At 41.2% G+C, this 20,506-nt stretch overlaps 1 protein-coding gene across 3 annotated transcripts in view; it reads left to right on the top strand.

The window, feature by feature from the left end:
• spidr (scaffold protein involved in DNA repair) overlaps window positions 1–20,506 on the top strand; it is a 61,256-nt gene that overhangs the window by 6,132 nt on the left and 34,618 nt on the right. For all 3 annotated transcript variants that reach the window (XM_061979349.2, XM_061979347.2, XM_061979348.2), the window contains exons 6-8: window positions 7,158–7,384; window positions 8,152–8,249; window positions 11,820–12,036. In XM_061979349.2, the coding sequence (XP_061835333.2) occupies window positions 7,158–7,384; window positions 8,152–8,249; window positions 11,820–12,036 (542 nt within the window). The remainder of the gene's footprint in view (window positions 1–7,157; window positions 7,385–8,151; window positions 8,250–11,819; window positions 12,037–20,506) is intronic.

The raw sequence follows: 20,506 nt of genomic DNA, 5'->3' as shown, positions 1-20,506 counted from the left end.
GTATTTGTTTTATAGACATGGACAGGCGGTAGGGCATTGACACAAGAAGAAATAGACTGAATTTCCAGCGGCAAGAGTCACGGATTCGTCGGCTCAGTAGAAGGCTTTCCAATACAAACTGTCCAAGAATGCCCTCATCAGTACGTCCAACAATCAGTGACGTTTAGGGATGTAACAATATGAATATTTCATATCATGGTTATCACGACTATTATTATCACAGTTATTATTATCTCAGTATTGTTGAATGTGCTCTAAAGTATACACACACTGAAATCCTTTGACCAGGTTTTTTTTTAAAGAATAAAAATAGACACTGTTACAAAAGCAACTATTGTGCATGTTTTTGTGTTTCATATGCTTTACTGATAATGTTTTAATCTTAATATTTTATCTGTTTCAATGGCTAAGCTTAAATTGTTTTTAAATGTTGGTTTGTACTGTCGAACTTTAAGATTTATTTAAATGAAAAGTGCGGAACAATTAAAACGTATTACTATAATTTATTATTTCTGGCTGGCGTTGTGGCATCCTGTTCTGTTCGGCGGTCTTTGAACGCACCGTAAAAACACCTCCTCATATTCCTCTGAGTATAGAACAATCACTCTGTTTTAAGAGAGTACAGCTTGTAGGCTCAATGTGCACACTTGAATAGTTAAATTGCTCAGACAGCAATGCGTTTACCGTATATAAGTTTAGATTGAGGTATGTCATTTAATAATGAGGAAATATGTTAATGTTTCCTGTTTTCATGTTGGCATTTAAGCTTGTGAGCTGGCGCCAGTCAGCCTGTGACTTATCAATCACGATAATTTTGAGTTGAGTTTGTGTTTATTTCAAACATGAATTGATACATCACAATTTCCAGTTTCTCTATTCAACATGTTTGAAAGGAGTAGGAAGAAGCAGATCTTATTTAATCCTACCCCTTTTCCTTTACATAGCAGTTGCTAACACTTTTGTTCACTTCCTGTTCTCAATTTATTCACAGAATACTCCATAAGTAATAAAATAAGAAATAAATAATAATTAGTGAAGTAAGTTATATTTCATATGGTGAGATAAATAAGATTATCTAGAAAATGAATGGATGGATGAAATAAATTCAGAATGTTCATCATGGCTCTTCTTCTTTGTACTTTGTAAACACTTTAAGTTTGAAGAGTTTCTTGAATTGGATCATATTAGTAGATTGTTTGATTTCTTTGCTGAATCCATTACATAAATTAATCCCACATACTGATATACTAAAGGTCTTAATTGTTGTGCGTGTGTACAAATGTTACATTTTTCTCTAAGATTATATTTCTCCCCTTTTGTTGACAAGAATTGTTGTACATACTTGGGTAACATATTGTAGTTTGATTTGTGCATAATTTTAGCTGTTTGCAAATTCACTATGTTGTGAAATTTCAGTATTTTGATTTAAAACGGGAATACCAACAGTCGTGGGTTTCACCACGGTTATCATTAATACCATTTATCGTTACATCCCTAGTAACGTCACTGTTGAAAAATACTACAAAACCCAGCAGGCAGAGGAATTCAAAACTATGTGCAAGCTCACGCCCAAATGCATGAACCTATTGTTTTGATGCCTCAGCATTGTTTAGCATGAGTTGACAACTTTGTAACAAAATTTACAAGTCAGAAAAGACAAAATTCATCATAGGTCTCCTCTAAGCGCTACGCTTGACAATGAGTTGACAGCCTCTTTAGCTTATTGGCTAGCACTGTTTGACTTAGTTGCTGCTATTTTAACAGAAGTGTGTTCACTTTCAATCTCCTATACATATTTCAATGGAGTTGAGCCTCTGAACACTGGAGTCCTGGATTGTTCACAGGTGCAGTGTTTGTCAAAGGCTGGGGAGGCGTGACGAGAATGTGCAAGGAGTGCCGTGGTGCACAAGCTCATGGCGGCACACAGCGTTTTGTAGCTGCATGTAATTGATCAGCCAGAATAGGACAAATTAGTGAAGTGATGTGGTTGTTGTGGTGTGGAGCGCCTGCCATACGGAGGATCTTTGACTAGCGGTTTTGCAATGGATCCACAAGAACAGGAGAGCACTCCTGCAATATGGAGGATCTTTAACTTTTTTTTTTAGCAGTATGTCCGTGAATAACAGCAGAACGGTCCTTAACTTACAAAACTCAAAACCAGTGAAGTTGGCACTGTGTAATTCGTAAATTAAAAACAGAATACAATGATTTGCAAATCCTTTTCAATTTATATTCAATTGAAAAGACTGCAAAGACAATATATTCAATGTTCAAACTGAGAAACTACATTTTATTTTTGCAAATAATCATAAACTTAGAATTTAATGGCAGCAGCACATTGCAAAAAAGTTGGCACAGGGGCATTTTTACCACTGTGTTACACGGCCTTTCCTTTTAACAAACCTCAGTAAACATTTGGGAACTGAGGAGACCAAATTTTGAAGCTTTTCAGGTGGAATTCTTTCCCATTCTTGCTTGATGTACAGCTTAAGTTGTTCAACAGTCCAGGGTCTCCGTTGTGGTATTTTAGACTTCATATTGCGCCACACATTTTCAATGGGAGACATGTCTGTACTACAGGCAGGCCAGTCTAGTACCCACACTATTTTACTATGAAGCCATGCTGTTGTAACACGTGGCTTGGCATTGTCTTGCTGAAATAAGCAGGGGCGTCCATTAGGGCTGGGCGATATATCGATATACGCGATATATCGCGGGTTTGTCTCTGTGCGATATAGAAAATGACTTTATCATGATATTCGAGTGTGCGTTCTCACGCAGTTGCTTTTAGCTGCTGGCATTACACTACAGGCTCTCCTCGCTCTTTCCTGTCTCTCCTTTTCACAGACAGCAAGCGTACCTTCTTACACACGTCACATAATGTCACGTCATACGTCACATACGTATACGCCCGCGCGCAGCAAAGAGGTAGCAGCATGGCTAACGTTAGCTGTGATGCTAGCGTAGCCGTGTGAGCGGTAATACGAGAGTAAGAAGGTGCGAATCTGGTAACAAATGAAGGAATAATTAATTCCCCCAAAAAACAGCAGGGGTCCATCGTTTGGCGGTGGTTTGGCTTCAAGTGGGAATATGTCGAACAGACAACCGTAATTTGTCAAGTGTGGGGCGAAAGCGCTGCTATAAAAAGTAGCATTAGTGCTAATATGTAGCATCATTTGAAAAGTCACCTGCTAGAGAATGAACAGCGCTTACTCCGCAAGTCAACATCTCCGTTCGGTGCCACACGCCCACACCATCAAAATCCCGAGGCAAACATTTCCAGATCAACACCGTATGAAAAAAAGAGTGATTTTTTTTTAGTTGTGATTTCCTTCTCTGCATGAAAGTTTTAAAGTAGCATATATTAATGCAGTATGAAGAAGAATATTTTAATGTAGACACATAGAATCATCATACTGCTGTGATTATATGCATAAAGTGTTCATTCAAGGCTAAGGCAAAATATCGAGATATATATCTTGTATCGCGATATAGTCTTAAAATATCGCGATATTAAAAAAAGGCCATATCGCCCAGCCCTAGCGTCCATGATAACGTTGCTTGGATGGCAGCATATGTTGCTCCAAAACCTATATGTTCCTTTCAGCATTAATGGTGCCTTCACAGATGTGTAAGTTACCCATGCCTTGGGCACTAATGCACCCCCATACCATCGCAGATGCTGGCTTTTGAACTTTGCGCCTATAAGAGTCTGGATGGTTCTTTTCCTCTTTGGTCCGGTGTGGACTCATCAGACCACAGAACACCTTTCCACTTTACACCAGTTCATCTTGGATGAGCTCGGGCCCAGCGAAGCCGGCGGCGTTTCTGGGTGTTGTTGATAAATGGCTTTGCATAGGAGAGTTTTAACTTGCACTTACAGATGTAGCGACGAACTGTAGTTACTGACAGTGATTTTCTGAAATGTTCCTTAGCCCATGCGGTGATACCCTTTACACACTGATGTCGCTTTTTGATGCAGTCCCGCCTGAGGGATCGAAGGTCCGTAATATCATCGCTTACGTGCAGTGATTTCTCCAGATTCTCTGAACCTTTTGATAATATGGCATAAAATTCCAAATGAACTAATATTTGCTAAAAATAACAGTTTTTCAGTTTGAACGTTAAGTATCTTGTCTTTGCAGTATATTCAATTAAATATAGGTTGAAAAGGATTGGCAAATCATTGTATTTTGTGTTTATTTACGATTAACACAACGTGCCAACTTCACTGGTTTTGGGGTTTGTACTATTTAATCTGTTTTGCCAAATAAACTAGTTATTTTAATTGTGGCCTATATCTGCACAATCTTAAAAAAGGACTGCAGCATTATTAAAAGTAATTGTCAAGTTCAGAGGCGAGTGGATAACGATAGGACCGAAGTAGAGCGATTTGTGAGGAAGTTCTTGAAGCTACATGTCGAAAGGAAATGCGTCGACAGATTAGCGTCCCTCCCGCAGACCCTCTGCTACTTCCTCTTGTCACACTTTTTTTTGCTGCTATCAGCTCTCTGTGGGTATGAAATATATGAAATATGAAATATCTTCTATACGGAAGCTTGTAGTCTGAGTTGTAAAGTCAGGTTAAGGAAATGCAATAAAGAGTGAGCATCCTGTTTCGATGATATGATATGGAATGGATCATTTGCAAATATTTACAGTTCTTATATGGCATGCTTTTCATTCAGTTTCTGACTTGATTCCAATCTGTTTGTTCCACAAGTGGAGAATAATGCAGCTGTTTGGTTCATCTAGTTCCAGTGTTTACTGGAAACCCGCTTGGACCCCGCCAATCCTAAATCAACCCTGATCCAATGGGATGCGGACGGACAGATCCCCATCCTAAGTTTATTATTCCAGATAAATGTGCGGCTAACTCACTACACCAAAGCCTGCCAGATCACTGTGTTATTGTACTTGCGCTGGAAGTGGATAGGAGGAGCTGTGAGGGCAGTGTTGCATTTCAAGGACCGCTTCCCAGATGAGCCTTGCTGGCTCGCTCCAAGCCCCCAAAAACGGGCCACTCTTAAGCTTCACCAACGTCCGCCCGCACGAGGACATAGCTGGCCCTGGGCCAGGATGTCAGAGCAAAGACTATAAACATCTTTTTACTACTGTTTGTTCAGAGAAGTTGCTCACGTATACACTGCGCGGTGTACTCTGAATGCTTTCAGTGCTGGGGTAAAAAACATTTTTGATCCGGAGCCAGGAACATAGTGTTCCTCTCTCTCTTTCTCTCTCTCTCTCACTCTCGCTCTGTGGCTGGCTCCAGTGTGACGTCGCCTGGCGCTGGGCCTAGCAGGGTCAAGTTGATTCAAATAAGAGTGTGTTGGCTGAGAGAGTTTGGTATGCTGGTCTTGTCTACACATGACAGGAACTCGGGTTTCATGTGGATTTTTCCATGAGATCTGATTGCATCAGTTGCAGTCAATCGTGACACAGCAAAACAAACCAAAAAGTAAATAGGTTTGGGAATTATTCACCTCGCTGTAACCTCACCAACGCATATTTCCAATTATATAATTAAAAGTATAATGACTCGTCACTTTTGTACTTGCGACTTGGTATGGGTGTTTGAAAAACAGTCCATTAACAATAAGTGTGGAGATGAGTGTGCAAACAACAAATTAAAGAAATTTTCAAAGCAGAAAATAACAAATATTTTTTATTCTATGAAAACTTTAAATATGTTTTAAACACCAACATATTATTATATAGGTAAAAAACACGTTAAGTATATAATAAAGTTTATTAATATGATTATGATTAAATATTTATTATCCATCCATCCATTTTCTACCGCTTGTCCCTTTCGGGGTCGCGGGGTGTGCCGGAGCCTATCTCAGCTGCATTCGGGCGCAAGACGGGGTAAATATTTATTATGATAAAGTAATTAAGTAAGAAATACTTTATATTATTCTACAGTAGCACCTGTAGATGGCTATACAGCTAGGTTTGTATGTTTACTTTGTCTCTATTCTTACAGCAGCCAGTTTAGACATCTAGCTAGTTGGGCCCGAATGTTTACTTTGTTTTTATTCTTGCGGCAACCAATTTAAGTTCTTAACTAGTTGGACTGAATGTTTACCCTTTTCCCTTCTCACACAAGCATATATAACCTGTTAAAGAGATTCTTCTGAATGCTTATTTTTTCATTCTTACATCAGCACATTTTGGCAGCTATAGAGTTGGGTCTAAATGTTTACTTTGTTTCAATTCTTAGAACAGCCCATTTAGACAGCAAACTAGTTGGGCCTGAATGTTTACTATGTTTTTGTTCCTACAGCAGCCTATTTATGCTCTTAATCAACCTTTTTTCCTCTTCTTACCTTGCCTATCTAACCTTCCAATGAGTTGCTTCTGAATATTCACTATGTTTTCATTCTGACATTAAGCACATTTTGGCAGCTCACTCGCTGGGTCTGAATGTATACTGTATGTTTCCCTTATTGCAGTAACTGATTTAGGAAGCTATAAAGTTAGGCCCGAATGTTTACATTATGTGTCCATTCTTACAGCAGCCCATTTCGGCAGTTAACTAGTTTGGCATTGATTTCTACTGTATTTTTGCATTTTTGCAGCAAGTTTACAACTGTTAAGTTGGGTCTGTTGACTTCATGTTGTCATTCTTACAGCAGCCCATTTTAGCTTTTATTTAGTTGGTCTGAATTATTATTTTTTTATTTTGCTGCTTGCTTCTGAATGTGCACTTTGTTTTCATTCTTACATCAGCACATTTAGGCAACTACAAAGTTGGGCCTGAATGTTGACTTTATTTTTCAATTCTTACAGCAGCTCATTTAGGCAGTTGACTAGTTAGGCCTGAATGTATACTTAATGTTTTCCTTGTTGCAGCAAGCTATTTTAGACAGTTGATTAGTGGGGCCTGATTTTTTTTACTGTATGTTTCCCTTATTACTGCAAGCCATTTAGGCAGTTGACGAGTTAGGCCTGAATTTTTTCCCTTATTACAGCAAGCTTTTATTCAGCTATAAAGTCGGGTTGGTACTTATAGCACCCTCTGCTGGTTGCTGCCTATCGTAACCATAAGCATAACACATCCTTCAATGTCTATATCTTAAAAATTACTGTACCGTAAGAGATTGCACCTGTTAATTGTTTATTAATCATCATTACGTTTCCCATGATTGACACAGCTTGAAATCTCAGGCTACGTGTCCGACGGCGGCAATGAGGCTGAGACTCAAACCACCAGCAGACTGGATGTCAAGAGCCCACATGGACAGACTGGCGAGGGCAGCAAAAGGTCTGTCAGCGACTGGGTCAGGTGCGCTCATGCCATGCTGCAGACGCCTCGGAAAGCGTTTCACAGGCAGTCCAAAACCCCTGAGGACTCAGCCAAAAAGAAAAGGAAGTTTCAAAGGTTAGAATTAAGTTTTGTTTGTTTTTGTTTTAAAATATATTTTTTGTTTTACAGATACAAAGCTACTCCTGAATATTTTTTATTCAGATTTGATATCTTATACTGCTTCAGGAATTTTGTACACTCAGGCTAACAAGTGCGGTGTAATCGAACCCCGGAGACAGAGAAGATTCCCACTTCCAGTGAGCCGATGGCTTTCTACTAAACTAAGACGTAGTCAGCAACACTTTCCATGTTCATTCAAGCACATTTGATGCTATTGCTTCATAAATCACTCAGTGGCCTAGTGGTTAGAGTGTCCGTCCTGAGATCGGTAGGTTGGGAGTTCAAACCCCGGCCGAGTCATACCAAAGACTATAAAAATGGGACCCATTACCTCCCTGCTTGGCACTCAGCATCAAGGGTTGGAATTGGGGGTTAAATCACCAAAATGATTCCCGGGCGCAGCCACCGCTGCTGCCCACTGCTCCCCTCACCTCCCAGGGGGTGATCAAGGGTGATGGGTCAAATGCAGAGAATAATCTCGCCACACCTAGTGTGTGTGTGACAATCATTGGTACTTTAACTTTAACTTTAACTTTATAAACAAGTGCTTTCGTTATAAGGTATCAGGCAAACAGCAAGTTGTCAGCTGAAGAGCTTCTTCAAAAAACAGTGAAAGGTCACTTCCGTAGCCAAACTCCTCTTCCAAAATCTATGTGTAGGTTGTTGAGGGAATTATACAATGTTACAATGTCATCACACGTGTGCTTGTATGTGTTGCACAGCGGAGGTCTTGCAGAGAGGCTGAATCGACTCCAATGCAGGCAAAGGTCAGCTGTGAGCTTCTGGAGGCACCGCTCCATCTCGGTCAACTCAATACAAGGTGCAACATAACTAACAACTGAGTATCTCAAGGATTTTTTTTTTTCCGTGTAGTATATAGGTTAACATACTGAGAGGCCACGTTGAGGAAGAGCCAGCGTCACTCGATCATTGCGGCTCTGAACTCTGAACTCGCTATACGTTACAGGAAACCGCTTGTCAAGTTTTCTTCTCTTTTTCGCGGTGTACCAAACTTCCACCTCTCTGGGTGAGAGGCACAGGGGATAAACAGTAGTTAAAAGTTGACAGTTGATTGTGGGGAAAAAAGACACTTGATCAAAGGTGAGGTTTGGCGGGCAAGGATTTGATACACCGATACACTGACTTTTGAATGTTTAACAGCTCTAAGTAGTCCAACAATTACGGTCATGCTTTTATTTATGTACAATAGACTATACATTCAATGATAGCTAACCTTTGTAGCTAAACTTTATCATCATTAGCTGACAATATAACTAATGTGCTGGGGGTGCCGGTAATTTACGTGCTCCAAGTAGGAAGAGGGGGGAATGTGTTTTCAGTGAGTTTATGTCCGCTACCCTAAGTAGATATACACTTACAGAATTAGAGCTGCACCATTTGGAGAAAAAAACGAATTGCTGTTTTTCTGCCAAAAATTTGTGAGAGCGATCCCATTTGCGATTTTTTTGAAAAAAGTCATGTTACTTTTAGACTGTCATTCAGCATATTATTGCCACACATATGAACAAAATGTAATCTATTTTTATCTATTTTTATTATATCTATCTATATTTTGGTGTATATACAACACCAATGTTTGTTTACTCTGAGGGTCCCCAAACTACGGCCTGCCAGCGTCCACAACCTGATCCGCGGGACGATGTCCCAATTTAAAAAAGAGAACTTTTTTTTATTTGTATTTGTCCTGTCCAGCTGCTCAGGCAAATCATGTTGATGTAGATGCCTGTATGTGCTGTACAGATTTACTTTACAAAACAGTGTGGGATACTTCTTTTGTTCCCTTATTTGTTTTTGACTTTCTACAACTCTTATTTTTTTGTGATAGAGTGATTGAAGCACATACCGTATTTTCCGCACTATAAGCCGCACCTAAAAACCACAAATTTTCACAAAAGCTGACAGTGCGGCTTATAACCCGGTGCGCCTTATATATGGATTAATATAAATATTTATTTTCATAAAGTTTCGGTCTCGCAACTACCGTAAACAGCCGCCATCTTTTTTCCCCGTAGAAGAGGAAGCGCTTCTTCTTCTATGGTAAGCAACTGCCAAGGTAAGCACCCGCCCCCGTAGAAGAGGAAGCGCTTCTTCTACGGTAAGCAACCACCCGCCCCCGTAGAAGAAGAAGCGCGCGGGTATTAGGTTTCATTTCCTTTGTGTGTTTACATCTGTAAAGACCACAAAATGGCTCCTACTAAGCGACACGCGTATAACGCAGAATTTAAACTAAGAGACCTTTCCAGCCGGCGTCATCATAAAAGCTAACTCGAAGGGATGGATGGATGAAGAAAAGATGAGCGAGTGGTTAAGGGAAGTTTACGCGAAGAGGCCGGGTGGCTTTTTTCACGCAGCTCCGTCCATGTTGATATACGACTCCATGCGCGCCCACATCACAGATGGTGTCAAAAAACAAGTGAAGCACACAAATACAACACTAGCCGTCAGTCCGGGTGGATTAACCAAAGAACTCCAACCGCTCGATATTGGTGTCAACAGGGCATTTAAAGCACGACTGCGAACGGCGTGGGAACAATGGATGACCGAAGGCGAACACACCTTCACTAAGACAGGGAGACAGCGCCGGTGTTGACTGTTTTTTTGACATTCCCTTTAGCGCAGTTAGATGCGGCTTATAACACGGGGCGGCTTATAGGTGGACAAAGTTTTGAAATATGCCGTTCATTGAAGGCGCGGCTTATAACCCAGGGCGGTTTATGGTGCGGAAAATACGGTACTTGTTGGTCACAAAAAACATTCATGAAGTTTGGTTCTTTTATAAATTTATTATGGGTCTACTGAAAATGTGACCAAATCTGCTTGGTCAAAAGTATACATACAGCAATGTAAATATTTTGTTAAATGTCCCTTGGCAAATTTCACTGCAATAAGGCGCTTTTGGTAGCCATCCACAAGCTTCTAGTTGAATTTTTGACCACTCCTCTTGACAAAATTGGTGCAGTTCAGCTAAATGTGTTTGTTTTCTGACATGCACTTGTTTCTTCAGCATTGTCCTCACATTTAAGTCAGGGCCATTCTAAAACCTTAATTCTAGCCTGATTTAGCCATTCCTTTACCACTTTTGATGTGTGTTTGCACGTTCAGCTGTTTAGCCACAATACCCAGCAATATGTTTGGAGGAGAAAAACTGAGGCCTTTAATCCCAGAATCACCATTCCTACCGTCAAGCATGGTGGTGGTAGTATTATGCTTTGGGCCTGTTTTTGCTGTTTTGCTTTACAGAGAGTAAATGGGACAATGAAAAAGGAGGATTACCTCCAAATTTTTCAGGACAACCTAAAATCATCAGCTGGGTTGGGTCTTGGGCGCAGTTGGGTGTTCCAACAGGACAATGACCCCAAACACACGTCAAAAGTGGTAAACGAATGGCTAAATCAGGCTAGAAATAAGGTTTTAGAATGACCTTACCAAAGTCCTGACTTAAATGTGTGGACAATGCTGAAGAACAAGTCCATGTCAGAAAACCAACAAATTTAGCTGAACTGCACCAATTTTGTCAAGAGAAGTGGTCAAAAATTTAACCAGAAGCTTTCCAGAATCTTGTGGATGGCTACCAAAAGTGCCTTATTGCAGTGAAACTTGCCAAGTGATATGTAACCAAATATTAACATTGCTGTATGTATACTTTTGACCCAGCAGATTTGGTCACATTTTCAGTAGACCCATAATAAATTCATAAAACAACCAAACTTCATGAATGTTTTTTGTGACCAACATGTATGTGCTCCAACCACTCTATCACAAAAAAATAAGAGTTGTAGAAATTATTGGAAACTCAAGACAGCCATGACATTATGTTCTTTACTAGTGTATGTAAACTTTTGATTGCAACCGTATACATATATTATTGTTCTAAAAACATTCTCATATTTTGACAAATGCCTGTAAAAAAAAAAAAAAAAAGTAATAGCTTTCTTATGCAGCCTTTGCTATTATTATTTAAACATATCACATTTAAATACCCCCTCTGGCCACTCTGAGATCAGTGACTTAAAAAGAGCCGCTTTGTATGTGAGTTGACAGACTGCAATTTCACAATCCAGTGTAATCAACTTTACACCCCAAAAGTGTAAACTGAGCCAAGTAAATTTTTTATTGGATTACACTGCCTCAAGTCATTGTTGTGATTGGCTCTATCTTAATGATCGTCTTTCAAAAAAGCACATAGTCAAGTAACAATGAGATTTTAGTGTTACATATACAGTTTTCCCGTTATTCGGACTGAATAAAAGAAGTTAAAAGTGAAGGACTACCCTAATGAGTCCTTCAGAGAGTTGACCGCGAGCGCAAAAAAGGCGTGCAAAAGAAACTCGCTGCTCAACATCTGTGTTGTTGTTGCTTCGCTCTCCAGTGGATAGGCCTAGCGTGCTAGTGCTGAAGGTGCTGGAGGTTCAGGAGGAGTGCAGCATGCAACTGGTGCGCTGCCAGCACCGCCCGCCGAGTCCCGCGGAGGGCCACCAACACGAACTCACACACTATGACGCTCGAGTGCTGGTGTTGTTCTGCAAGGAGACGGCTGCCCAGCTGAGTCCTGCTCCCGCAGACATCATCCACGTATACCCACCATGGTAAGCCAATGCATTTACGTACAGTACAGTGCACAAGTCTGACACCACTGCCTGCCTTGTTTGCATACATTTTGAGTAGGACAAGGGTTCCATTCCAGTTAGTGTTTGTAAGAAGGTGGGGTGCCGTTGCTTAGCACACCAATTCCCCCTTTTCACTTGCCTCGAATATTTTATTGAGGAAACATGGCTTACATACTAACTTTAGCTTACCCTGAGGTTTGAGGGTTGCAGTGTTATGCCTCCTCAATCAGTCTCCACTTTGCTGATACACTCCATGTTTTTACTGCCCTCAGTCTTCTCTTGGATAAAAATTGTCTCCTTACAATGACCAACAACAGACCCCCAATCTCCTTCATTGTTGGGCCTATAGCTAATAAATCAGTTAATCGAACGATAAGAACGATCTCAATGACGAGATGTTTGTTTTCTTTGTCTATTGCTTCCAAACACGGTGCCAGAGGGTTCACTGTGTGCATCGCTCTCAGCAACTGAGCGTGTTTATTCAAAAGCAGAATTAAATGGACGGGTTGATTCTGTCTGTCAGTCTTTAACAATCTTGGTCTCTGTGGGTGGAGGCGGAACGATGCACAGACAGAGCCTTGCTGGTTGTGACTGGCTAGCGAGAAGCGCTGCAAAATAACAAGATCAAGGGGAAAAATTTGATTGCAAAGCCAAATTTCCCTCTGTGGAAATATTTCGACTTCAAACAAGTGAGCAGGACGAGCCCACCAACACGGACGAACGAGCAAGTATGCTCATCCATCAATCCAATATCTACCGCTTGTTCCTTTCAGGGAAAAGGGTTGGAGAGACTGGGGAAACCCTGGACAAGTAGCCAATCCATCGCAGGGCCAACACAGATAGACAACCATTCAGACTCACATTCAAACACTAGGGCCAATTTATTCTTGCCAAGCAGCCTATCCCAATGTGTTGAAAAAAGTTAAAAAAATAACAATAAACCGTTTTATCCAATTGGAGAAAAAACTACACATTAAGATGTTAAATATTTATTGAACTGCAATTTTTGCTAACAACGATTGAGAGTCAATTTAATTTTTATTGTTTACTTATTTAGGACAATATTAAATATGATATAATATGATTACTTAGTGCCAAAGACATGCACCTGGGGATAGGTTGATTGGCAACACTAAATTGGCCCTAGTGTGTGAATGTGAGTGTGAATGTTGTCTGTCTATCTGTGTTGGCCCTGCGATGAGGTGGCGACTTGTCCAGGGTGTACCCCGCCTTCCGCCCGATTGTAGCTGAGATAGGCTCCAGCACCCCCCGCGACCTGGAAGGGAATAAGCAGTAAAAAATGGATGGATGGATGGATTACTTAGTGCCTAATTTGGTCTCAAAGTAATGCTGACAATAACATTGTTTATCTGCAATAATTTGTGGGACAATATATCACCCTGCAAAAATAATTATTAACTCTGGCCTAAATAGCATGTGTTGTTCCTCGTGATGCGTTTAGTGCGCAGGTAACCAAGAGGACTTCTCTGAGACTAGCCAGGATAAACCTCATAGTTCTTGCAACTTGTGTTATAATGGTGACTTATTGTATGTAGCCTCATTAATACATTGCTAAAGCAAACTTTTTAATGGTGGCCCAAAACTTTTGCACAGCAATTTGATTGCTAAGTTGCCTGTAGAAATGCAATTGACTCTGCAAGATCCAATAAGAGGAACAACTTGCACCTTTGACGCAATCACAAAAACATCTCAAAATAGTAATGGCGGACAGAAAAGTCCGTGTTCAGCAAAACGCTTCCCTGCGTTTCCCTGTTTTGGATTTTCGGCAAATTCGTTTCTGGGCAGCTGTTCAAGAAGAACACTTTTGCGGCAATTACACAACACAAGACATGTTTGCAAGGTGCTGGACAAAGAGGAACAGGAAACGCTTAGCAGGAAGTTTGTTTGACAAAGGGCAGATGGTATGGTCAAATATTAGAAAAAAACATTTGGCAATTTGCCATGGACACTGTATTTGCTACTATTTGGAATGGCAGTAAAAGCATTAAATATGTGTATGTGCATCACTTAGTTCTGGTGTTAACGGTTGTAATGATAACATTTTAGAATAGAACAGCTTCAGTGGAAAGCACAACCTTTCCCCCAGCATTCCTCAGTATCATCACTAAAGGCCCAGATGTGCACTGCAGCCCCTCACTTCGGAGTCCAGGGAGGCGTGGGCCGTGTATGTTTTCAAGGGTTGTTTTGAAGTGGGAGCAAGGCAGCGTTCACCTCCAGCTGTTGGGAGTTTGAGATTGAATGCACTCTGGAATATCCAGGCTGGCGGAAGCGCTGGGGCCTCCTCGATGCTCTGACGTCACGCACAGCTCCTGGGAATGTTTCACATTCCTCTTCCTGGCAGTAGTTTGGTCATTTCCAGCAAGCTGGGGGGAAAAACACTAGATTATTTTCTGCAGCCTTTGGGAGCGAGCGCGCGCAGGGAGCCAAAGACGCCAGATTGGAAACACATGGCGGCTTCAGCACCTTTCAGTTTTTTAAATCCCAAGGGTAGAACTGAGGTCCATGAACATGAATCCATAAATTCACTTTTATTTTGACAAGCTTCAGCTTTTAGGATTTTTCCTTGCGGGAATAATAAAGCATATCGTATCTATATCAGGGGTGTCCAAGGCATTCCCACCGAGGGCCTGCATAAAGACAAATTAAAGGACACCAGGGCCCATTCTGATATTTGTCATTTTCTATGACTAATCCATCGTAGATATGCCAACTAGTTATTCATATAAAACAGAGTGCTCAGCTTTGTGTTAAAGGTTAAAAATTGTATTATTATTTTCATACAACACTCTTAGTAGAAAAGAGCAAGGCCAGATGATGTTTGCATCATTAGTTGTAGTAGTAGTTTCACTTGTGACTGTTCCAGTCCATTTGCAATGGTGCTTAAAGGGTGCTTAAAGTGGAAAGGTGTTCTGTGGTCTGATGAGTCCACATTTTAAATTGTTTTTGGAAACTATGGACGTCGTGTCCTCCGGACCTAAGAGGAAAAGAACCATCCGGATTCTTATAGGTGCAAAGTTTAAAAGCCAGCATCTGCGATGGTATGGGGGTGTATTAGTGCCCAAGGCATGTGTAACTTACACATCTGTGAAGGCACCATTAATGCTGAAAGGTACATACAGGTTTTGGAGCAATATATGTTGCCATCCAAGCAACGTTATCATGGACGCCCCTGCTTATTTCAGCAAGACAATGCCAAGCCACGTGTCACAACAGCGTAGCTTCATAGTAAAAGAGTGTGGGTACTAGACTGGCCTGCCTGTAGTCCAGACCTGTCTCCCATTGAAAATGTGTGGCGCATTACGAAGCGTAAAATACGATAACGGAGACCCCGGACTGTTGAACAACTTAAGCTGTACATCAAGCAAGAATGGGAAATAATTCCACCTGAATAGCTTCAAAAATTGGTCTCCTCAGTTCCCAAACGTTTACTGCGTGTTGTTAAAAGGAAAGGTGATGTAACACAGTGGTAAAAATGCCCCTGTGCTATTTTTTTTTAAATTGAGTTGCTGCCATTAAATTCTAAGTTAATGATTATTTGCAAAATAAGTTTCTCAGTTCGAACATTAAATATCTTGTCTTTGCAGTCTATTCAATTGAATATAGGTTGAAAAGTATTTGCAAATCATTCTATTCTGTTTTTATTTACGATTTACACAACGTGCCAACTTCACTGGTTTTGGGTTTGTACAATATTATATACTGTACATACATCTTCGACTGTGGTGTTAATGGGTGGGGAAAACCCCACATTTAGTGCGTTGTTGTATCCAGTATAATTCCTCTGCTCCAGCTTCCTACGTGACACTTGAGGGGTTTATCTCCCCCATCATTTCTAAAGTGCGTAGGTTGACTCCTCCCACCCACCCCCCCGCTCCGTGCCATGAATGGGCTGTGACTTGAGCGGAAATACCTGTAAGGATTATTCACCTCAGAGCTGTGACGCCAGCAGCTGGGCCACTCCTTGAGAGACCTACCTGTCAGCTGCCCACTCACTTGCTCACAATAGAAAGACACTTCCTGTTCCTGATTCGCTGTACTGTACGTTCTGCACTACTAACACTGTGTACTTAGACGATGAGCAATATTCTTAATGTAGTCACGGTCGTATACAATGATTTCTTCTAACGGGTTTTAAAAAGCAGCGGAAGTCCTTGTTTGGTGGTTAGCAGCTGTAGGGTTGTATTTATTCACAGTAAATATTTACTCCGATTAAAGATTTGTCCCTGGTATTTGTTCCTCATATTTATTAGGACTACTCTCAACCCTTTATATAACATTTAACATATAATTATATTGTAATATAATGTACAATTACCATTTTAAGAATCATTAATATTATTCTGTGTGTGAGGATACAATTTAAAAGCTTCAGCTGTCCCTACTGCAATAATTCCAATGAGTGCCCTACAGAAAAAGTCACTGGTTAACAGAAACATCAGTAGGAGATATAATGTAAAGTCCTTCATAAATACAATAATACATATATTAGCCGAAACATTGGGTTGGATTAATTTTTTTTATTATGAGCCTCAAGTTGGTCTGGATTTTGTCCAGTTTACATCTAAAGCCTACACCAGGCCTATTAAACTGGCGACTTGAGGGCCAAATCCAGCCCGGGAATGACACCATACCGGCCCCTCGAGTTCAGTTCACAATTTGGAGGACAAACATTTTTGCAGCAAATTCCTAAACACCAGAGTGCTCCTGTTGTTGTATGGGGGAACACATTGGCAGGTCATTGCACTGAAATGTAACATTGCTAGCAAACAGAACACTGGGTCCAAACTTGTGATTTACAACCAAGGCGTTACAGGCACCCATTCAAGTCCTCTGCTTTTCAGCAGTTAATTTAATGTGATTTATGTAACTAAGGTGTTGCTGTAGCTTGTTTATTTCAGATGCAGTCAGTGATCATTTGCTCAACTTTAGTTATACTAGTAGTTTTCCTCAAGGTTCAATTTTAGGTCTTCTCTTTTCTATTTTTTTGACTAGATTTTTTTTTTTGCAAAAAGTCCCTAAAAACAGCGAAGTGTTCCATCAACTCTGACAAAATGAATAGATCAAATGTATACTGTAGAGGATGCTAGTTCTCCGGAATATACAAAATATGATTAATAGTGAAAGGAGAAGTCCGGTCCCCCAGTCATTAACTTTCTGGAAATGTGGCCCCCCAAAAAATGTTGTTGAAAAACCCTGGCCGACAGTCATCACATGCTTTTTAATATAGCCTGCAGTGCTGAACACCATATGCACAAAATATTCCAACAGCATCAACTTGTTGGCATTTTCTGTGCTTGGCACCGTTTATTACAGGGGTAAATTTCAGTCAAATGCAATCAAAGATAAAAAAAAGTCAACAGTAAACATTTGTTTATTGCTGTTAATTGTGTCACGGTCGGTCTTCGCCGCAGTAGGACCCCAACGCAGAGAAAGAATACAAATAATAACAAAAAGCGCACTCAAAAAGAAGTGAGAAAAAACAACTTAAGATGCAAATAAAAGGTGTGGAGAAACAGAGGTCACACACAAAAGGTGTGGAGAGCAAAAAGTTAACACTACACGGCAGCGCCGGGACAGGGCCACAGGAACAAGGAGCATTAGTGGAGCCAGAGCAGAAGAGACGAACACGACTGAAAGGGTGAAACATCAGGAATCAACTGGTGCCGAGTGAATAGACTGGAGAGCTTAGGGTATCGGGTGTGCGCGAAGGTGACCGCCTGTAGCCCAAAAACCAGGCACTGCAACACTAAGCAGACAGGCCTGGTTTTGACTGCTTACATGGTTTTTCAGGATGGAGAAAGTTAGAAGTCATGCATAAAGGATGGATAGAGTATACAGGAACTGGAGACCCATGAGTGTTCTTCAGGCCTGTACCCTTCCCAGTTGACCAGATACTGAACTCCCCTGCTCCGCCTTCTGGAGTATAAAATGGCCTTCACTGTGTAAGCTGGGTGACCACCGATCATGTGCAAGGAGAAAAAAACGTCCAAGGTTGGCACATCGGACTGATGGTAACAGGCTTGAGGTTGGAGATATGAACCACCGGATGTCGCTTGATGGATTAGGGCAGCTGGAGTTTGACCGCCACAGGGCTGATGATCCTAGTGATCTTGAAGGGCCCCAGGCCACGAACTTGTGAGAAATCTTCCTGGAGTAGCCAGCCAACGATAAGTCCAGAGACGACAGCCAGACCTCTTGTCCAGGTTGATAAGTGTGGGCTGGTATCATGTGGCGATCCGCCCGGGCTTCGGTTCTGGGCAGCCATCCGGGACAAACTCACTCTTGTATCCCGATGAGCTCGTCAAATATGCTGGTAGACTGATGGAAGTGTGATCTCCGACTCCTAAGAAGGAAAAAGAGTCGGCTGGTAACCGTAGGCAACTTTAAAAGAAGGCATACCTGTCGCCGAGGAGGTGAAGGAATTGTGAGCGTACTCCACCCAAGAGAGGTGGTAGGACCAGGACGAATATCGTCTGTGGCATACGCAGCTGAGTTTTGCTTCCAGGTCCTGGTTAGCCCACTCCGTCTGGCCCTTGGTATGGGGATGTTATCCCAACGAAAGAGAACCCACGCAGTCACGGGGAGAACATGCAAACTCCACACAAAAAGATCCCGAGCCCGGGATTGAACTCAGGACTACTCAGGACCTTTGTATTGTGAGGCAGACGCACTAACCCCTCTGCCTCCGTGCTGCCCCCCTTCAAAATGTATTCCGGCAATTTATTGTGAGGTACTTCTGGGAAAATCCAAACCTCTCTATTGGCCAGTACTGAAGCATTGATATTTTTAGTTCATTTAGGCGTTTTATGTTTGAAAATGCTTAATTTAGGCCAAAAATAAATATGCTATGTGTTGAAGCCGCAAACTTTGAAGCGTAATGGCGACGCGATGTACGACTGACTGTACATGTAGGACTGTTATACAACTGTCTAATATGTTTTGTTCATGTCTGATATGAGTTTTTCGAAAGATGGTCATTTTTCATGTTTGTCTGATATTCTGAATTTTTAATACTGTATCTCTTTGAGAAACCTTCTCGTTATGATTTCTTCCCACTCAGTCTGTAGGAACACTGACCTAAAAATGACCCTAAAAACAAAAAACAGTTGAATCAAACATTGATTTCTGATGAATAAATATTTTCCAGCAGTGCACATCTAAACAGTTTTTTTCCACTTGAACATGCCCGTCATTGATCAGCACGCCAGATACGAGCTGCAACACGCATGACGGAGCCAGTCACAGAGTGCACTTGGCGCTGACTCAGCAGTAGGCCACCATTCTATTCCTTCTATGTCACATGTGGGAAGACTTAGATCGTAAATCAGTGTTACTATAAACAATGTGCTGTGTAATTATGAGGCTGTTTTTCAAGTTCCTTTTAATACTCCGGAGGGGTGCCGCTCGCTGACTTTCTCAGGTGTACAAATGTTCAAATATTCGTCCAGCACAAAGGTTTTGCTTGGATTTGTAGAAATAACTTCAGCATGTCGACTTTGGCACCCGTTTTTTGATTAGTGAAACCAAAGCCTCGAACAAATTATGTCAAAAAATATAAACTAGAGTGTTTTTCATGTCGTCAACCAACAATCACACCTCCCGATTGTGACAGGCGCGGATGTTTTGTTTTGTAGATGATGTCACATTTGGAAGGCGGCCGAAGGAAGCTGTGCTTAACTGCACGTTTCATCTGGGAGAATGTCATACACACTGAAATTAAAAAATATTACATCTTGAAAACAAAATGTTTAGATTTCTCTGTTCTATTATTGTATCTTTGCCTTAACCATTGTTATGCCAAATTATTTATTTCGAAATGGCCTATTTGTAAGGAACATGCTTTTAGGGGAGTAGTATATTTAGACAAAATAAGTATGTGTGTTGTGCCCGCGGGGTAATGTTGTGTTTTGTGAGGTTTCTGCGGAAGTTGGATTGTAAATTCAGAAGAAAACAAACAGAACGCTACAGTCCGCTGCTTCGTAGAGGCACTGCAATGTTGTGGGGCAGCATCTTTGCTATCATGTCATCAATAACTAGCAACCTGCAACTACTGCCAATCCCATACAGTATCTCCACAGTCTGTCACCGAACTCCATCCTCCAAGATGGAATGCTACAGAGCAGTGTTTTATCAGAGACTAGCTCTGGAATTTGGGAGTAAATAGAATAGACCAGCCTGCCAAGAGTCCTAAACCCAAATCAACACTTGAAAAATCTGCTTCGTGATTCATGCAGGAGGAACCTCACAACCATGTCGGAGAACTTGCGACAATTCCTGTATGAGGAGTGTAATGCCGTCCCACAGCAGTATGTGACTGGGCTGTTTGTTAAAAGAATACATTGTTGAATGGTCAATATGTCTTGTTGCTTCCTAGTTACTCATAAGACCGCAATCATCAAAAACACCAAAGAACACCCACAATGAATTT

This window comes from Nerophis lumbriciformis, linkage group LG19 (assembly GCF_033978685.3).
Source record: "Nerophis lumbriciformis linkage group LG19, RoL_Nlum_v2.1, whole genome shotgun sequence".
Taxonomy (NCBI): Eukaryota; Metazoa; Chordata; class Actinopteri; order Syngnathiformes; family Syngnathidae; genus Nerophis; species Nerophis lumbriciformis.
This window is presented reverse-complemented; position numbering and strand designations above follow the sequence as displayed.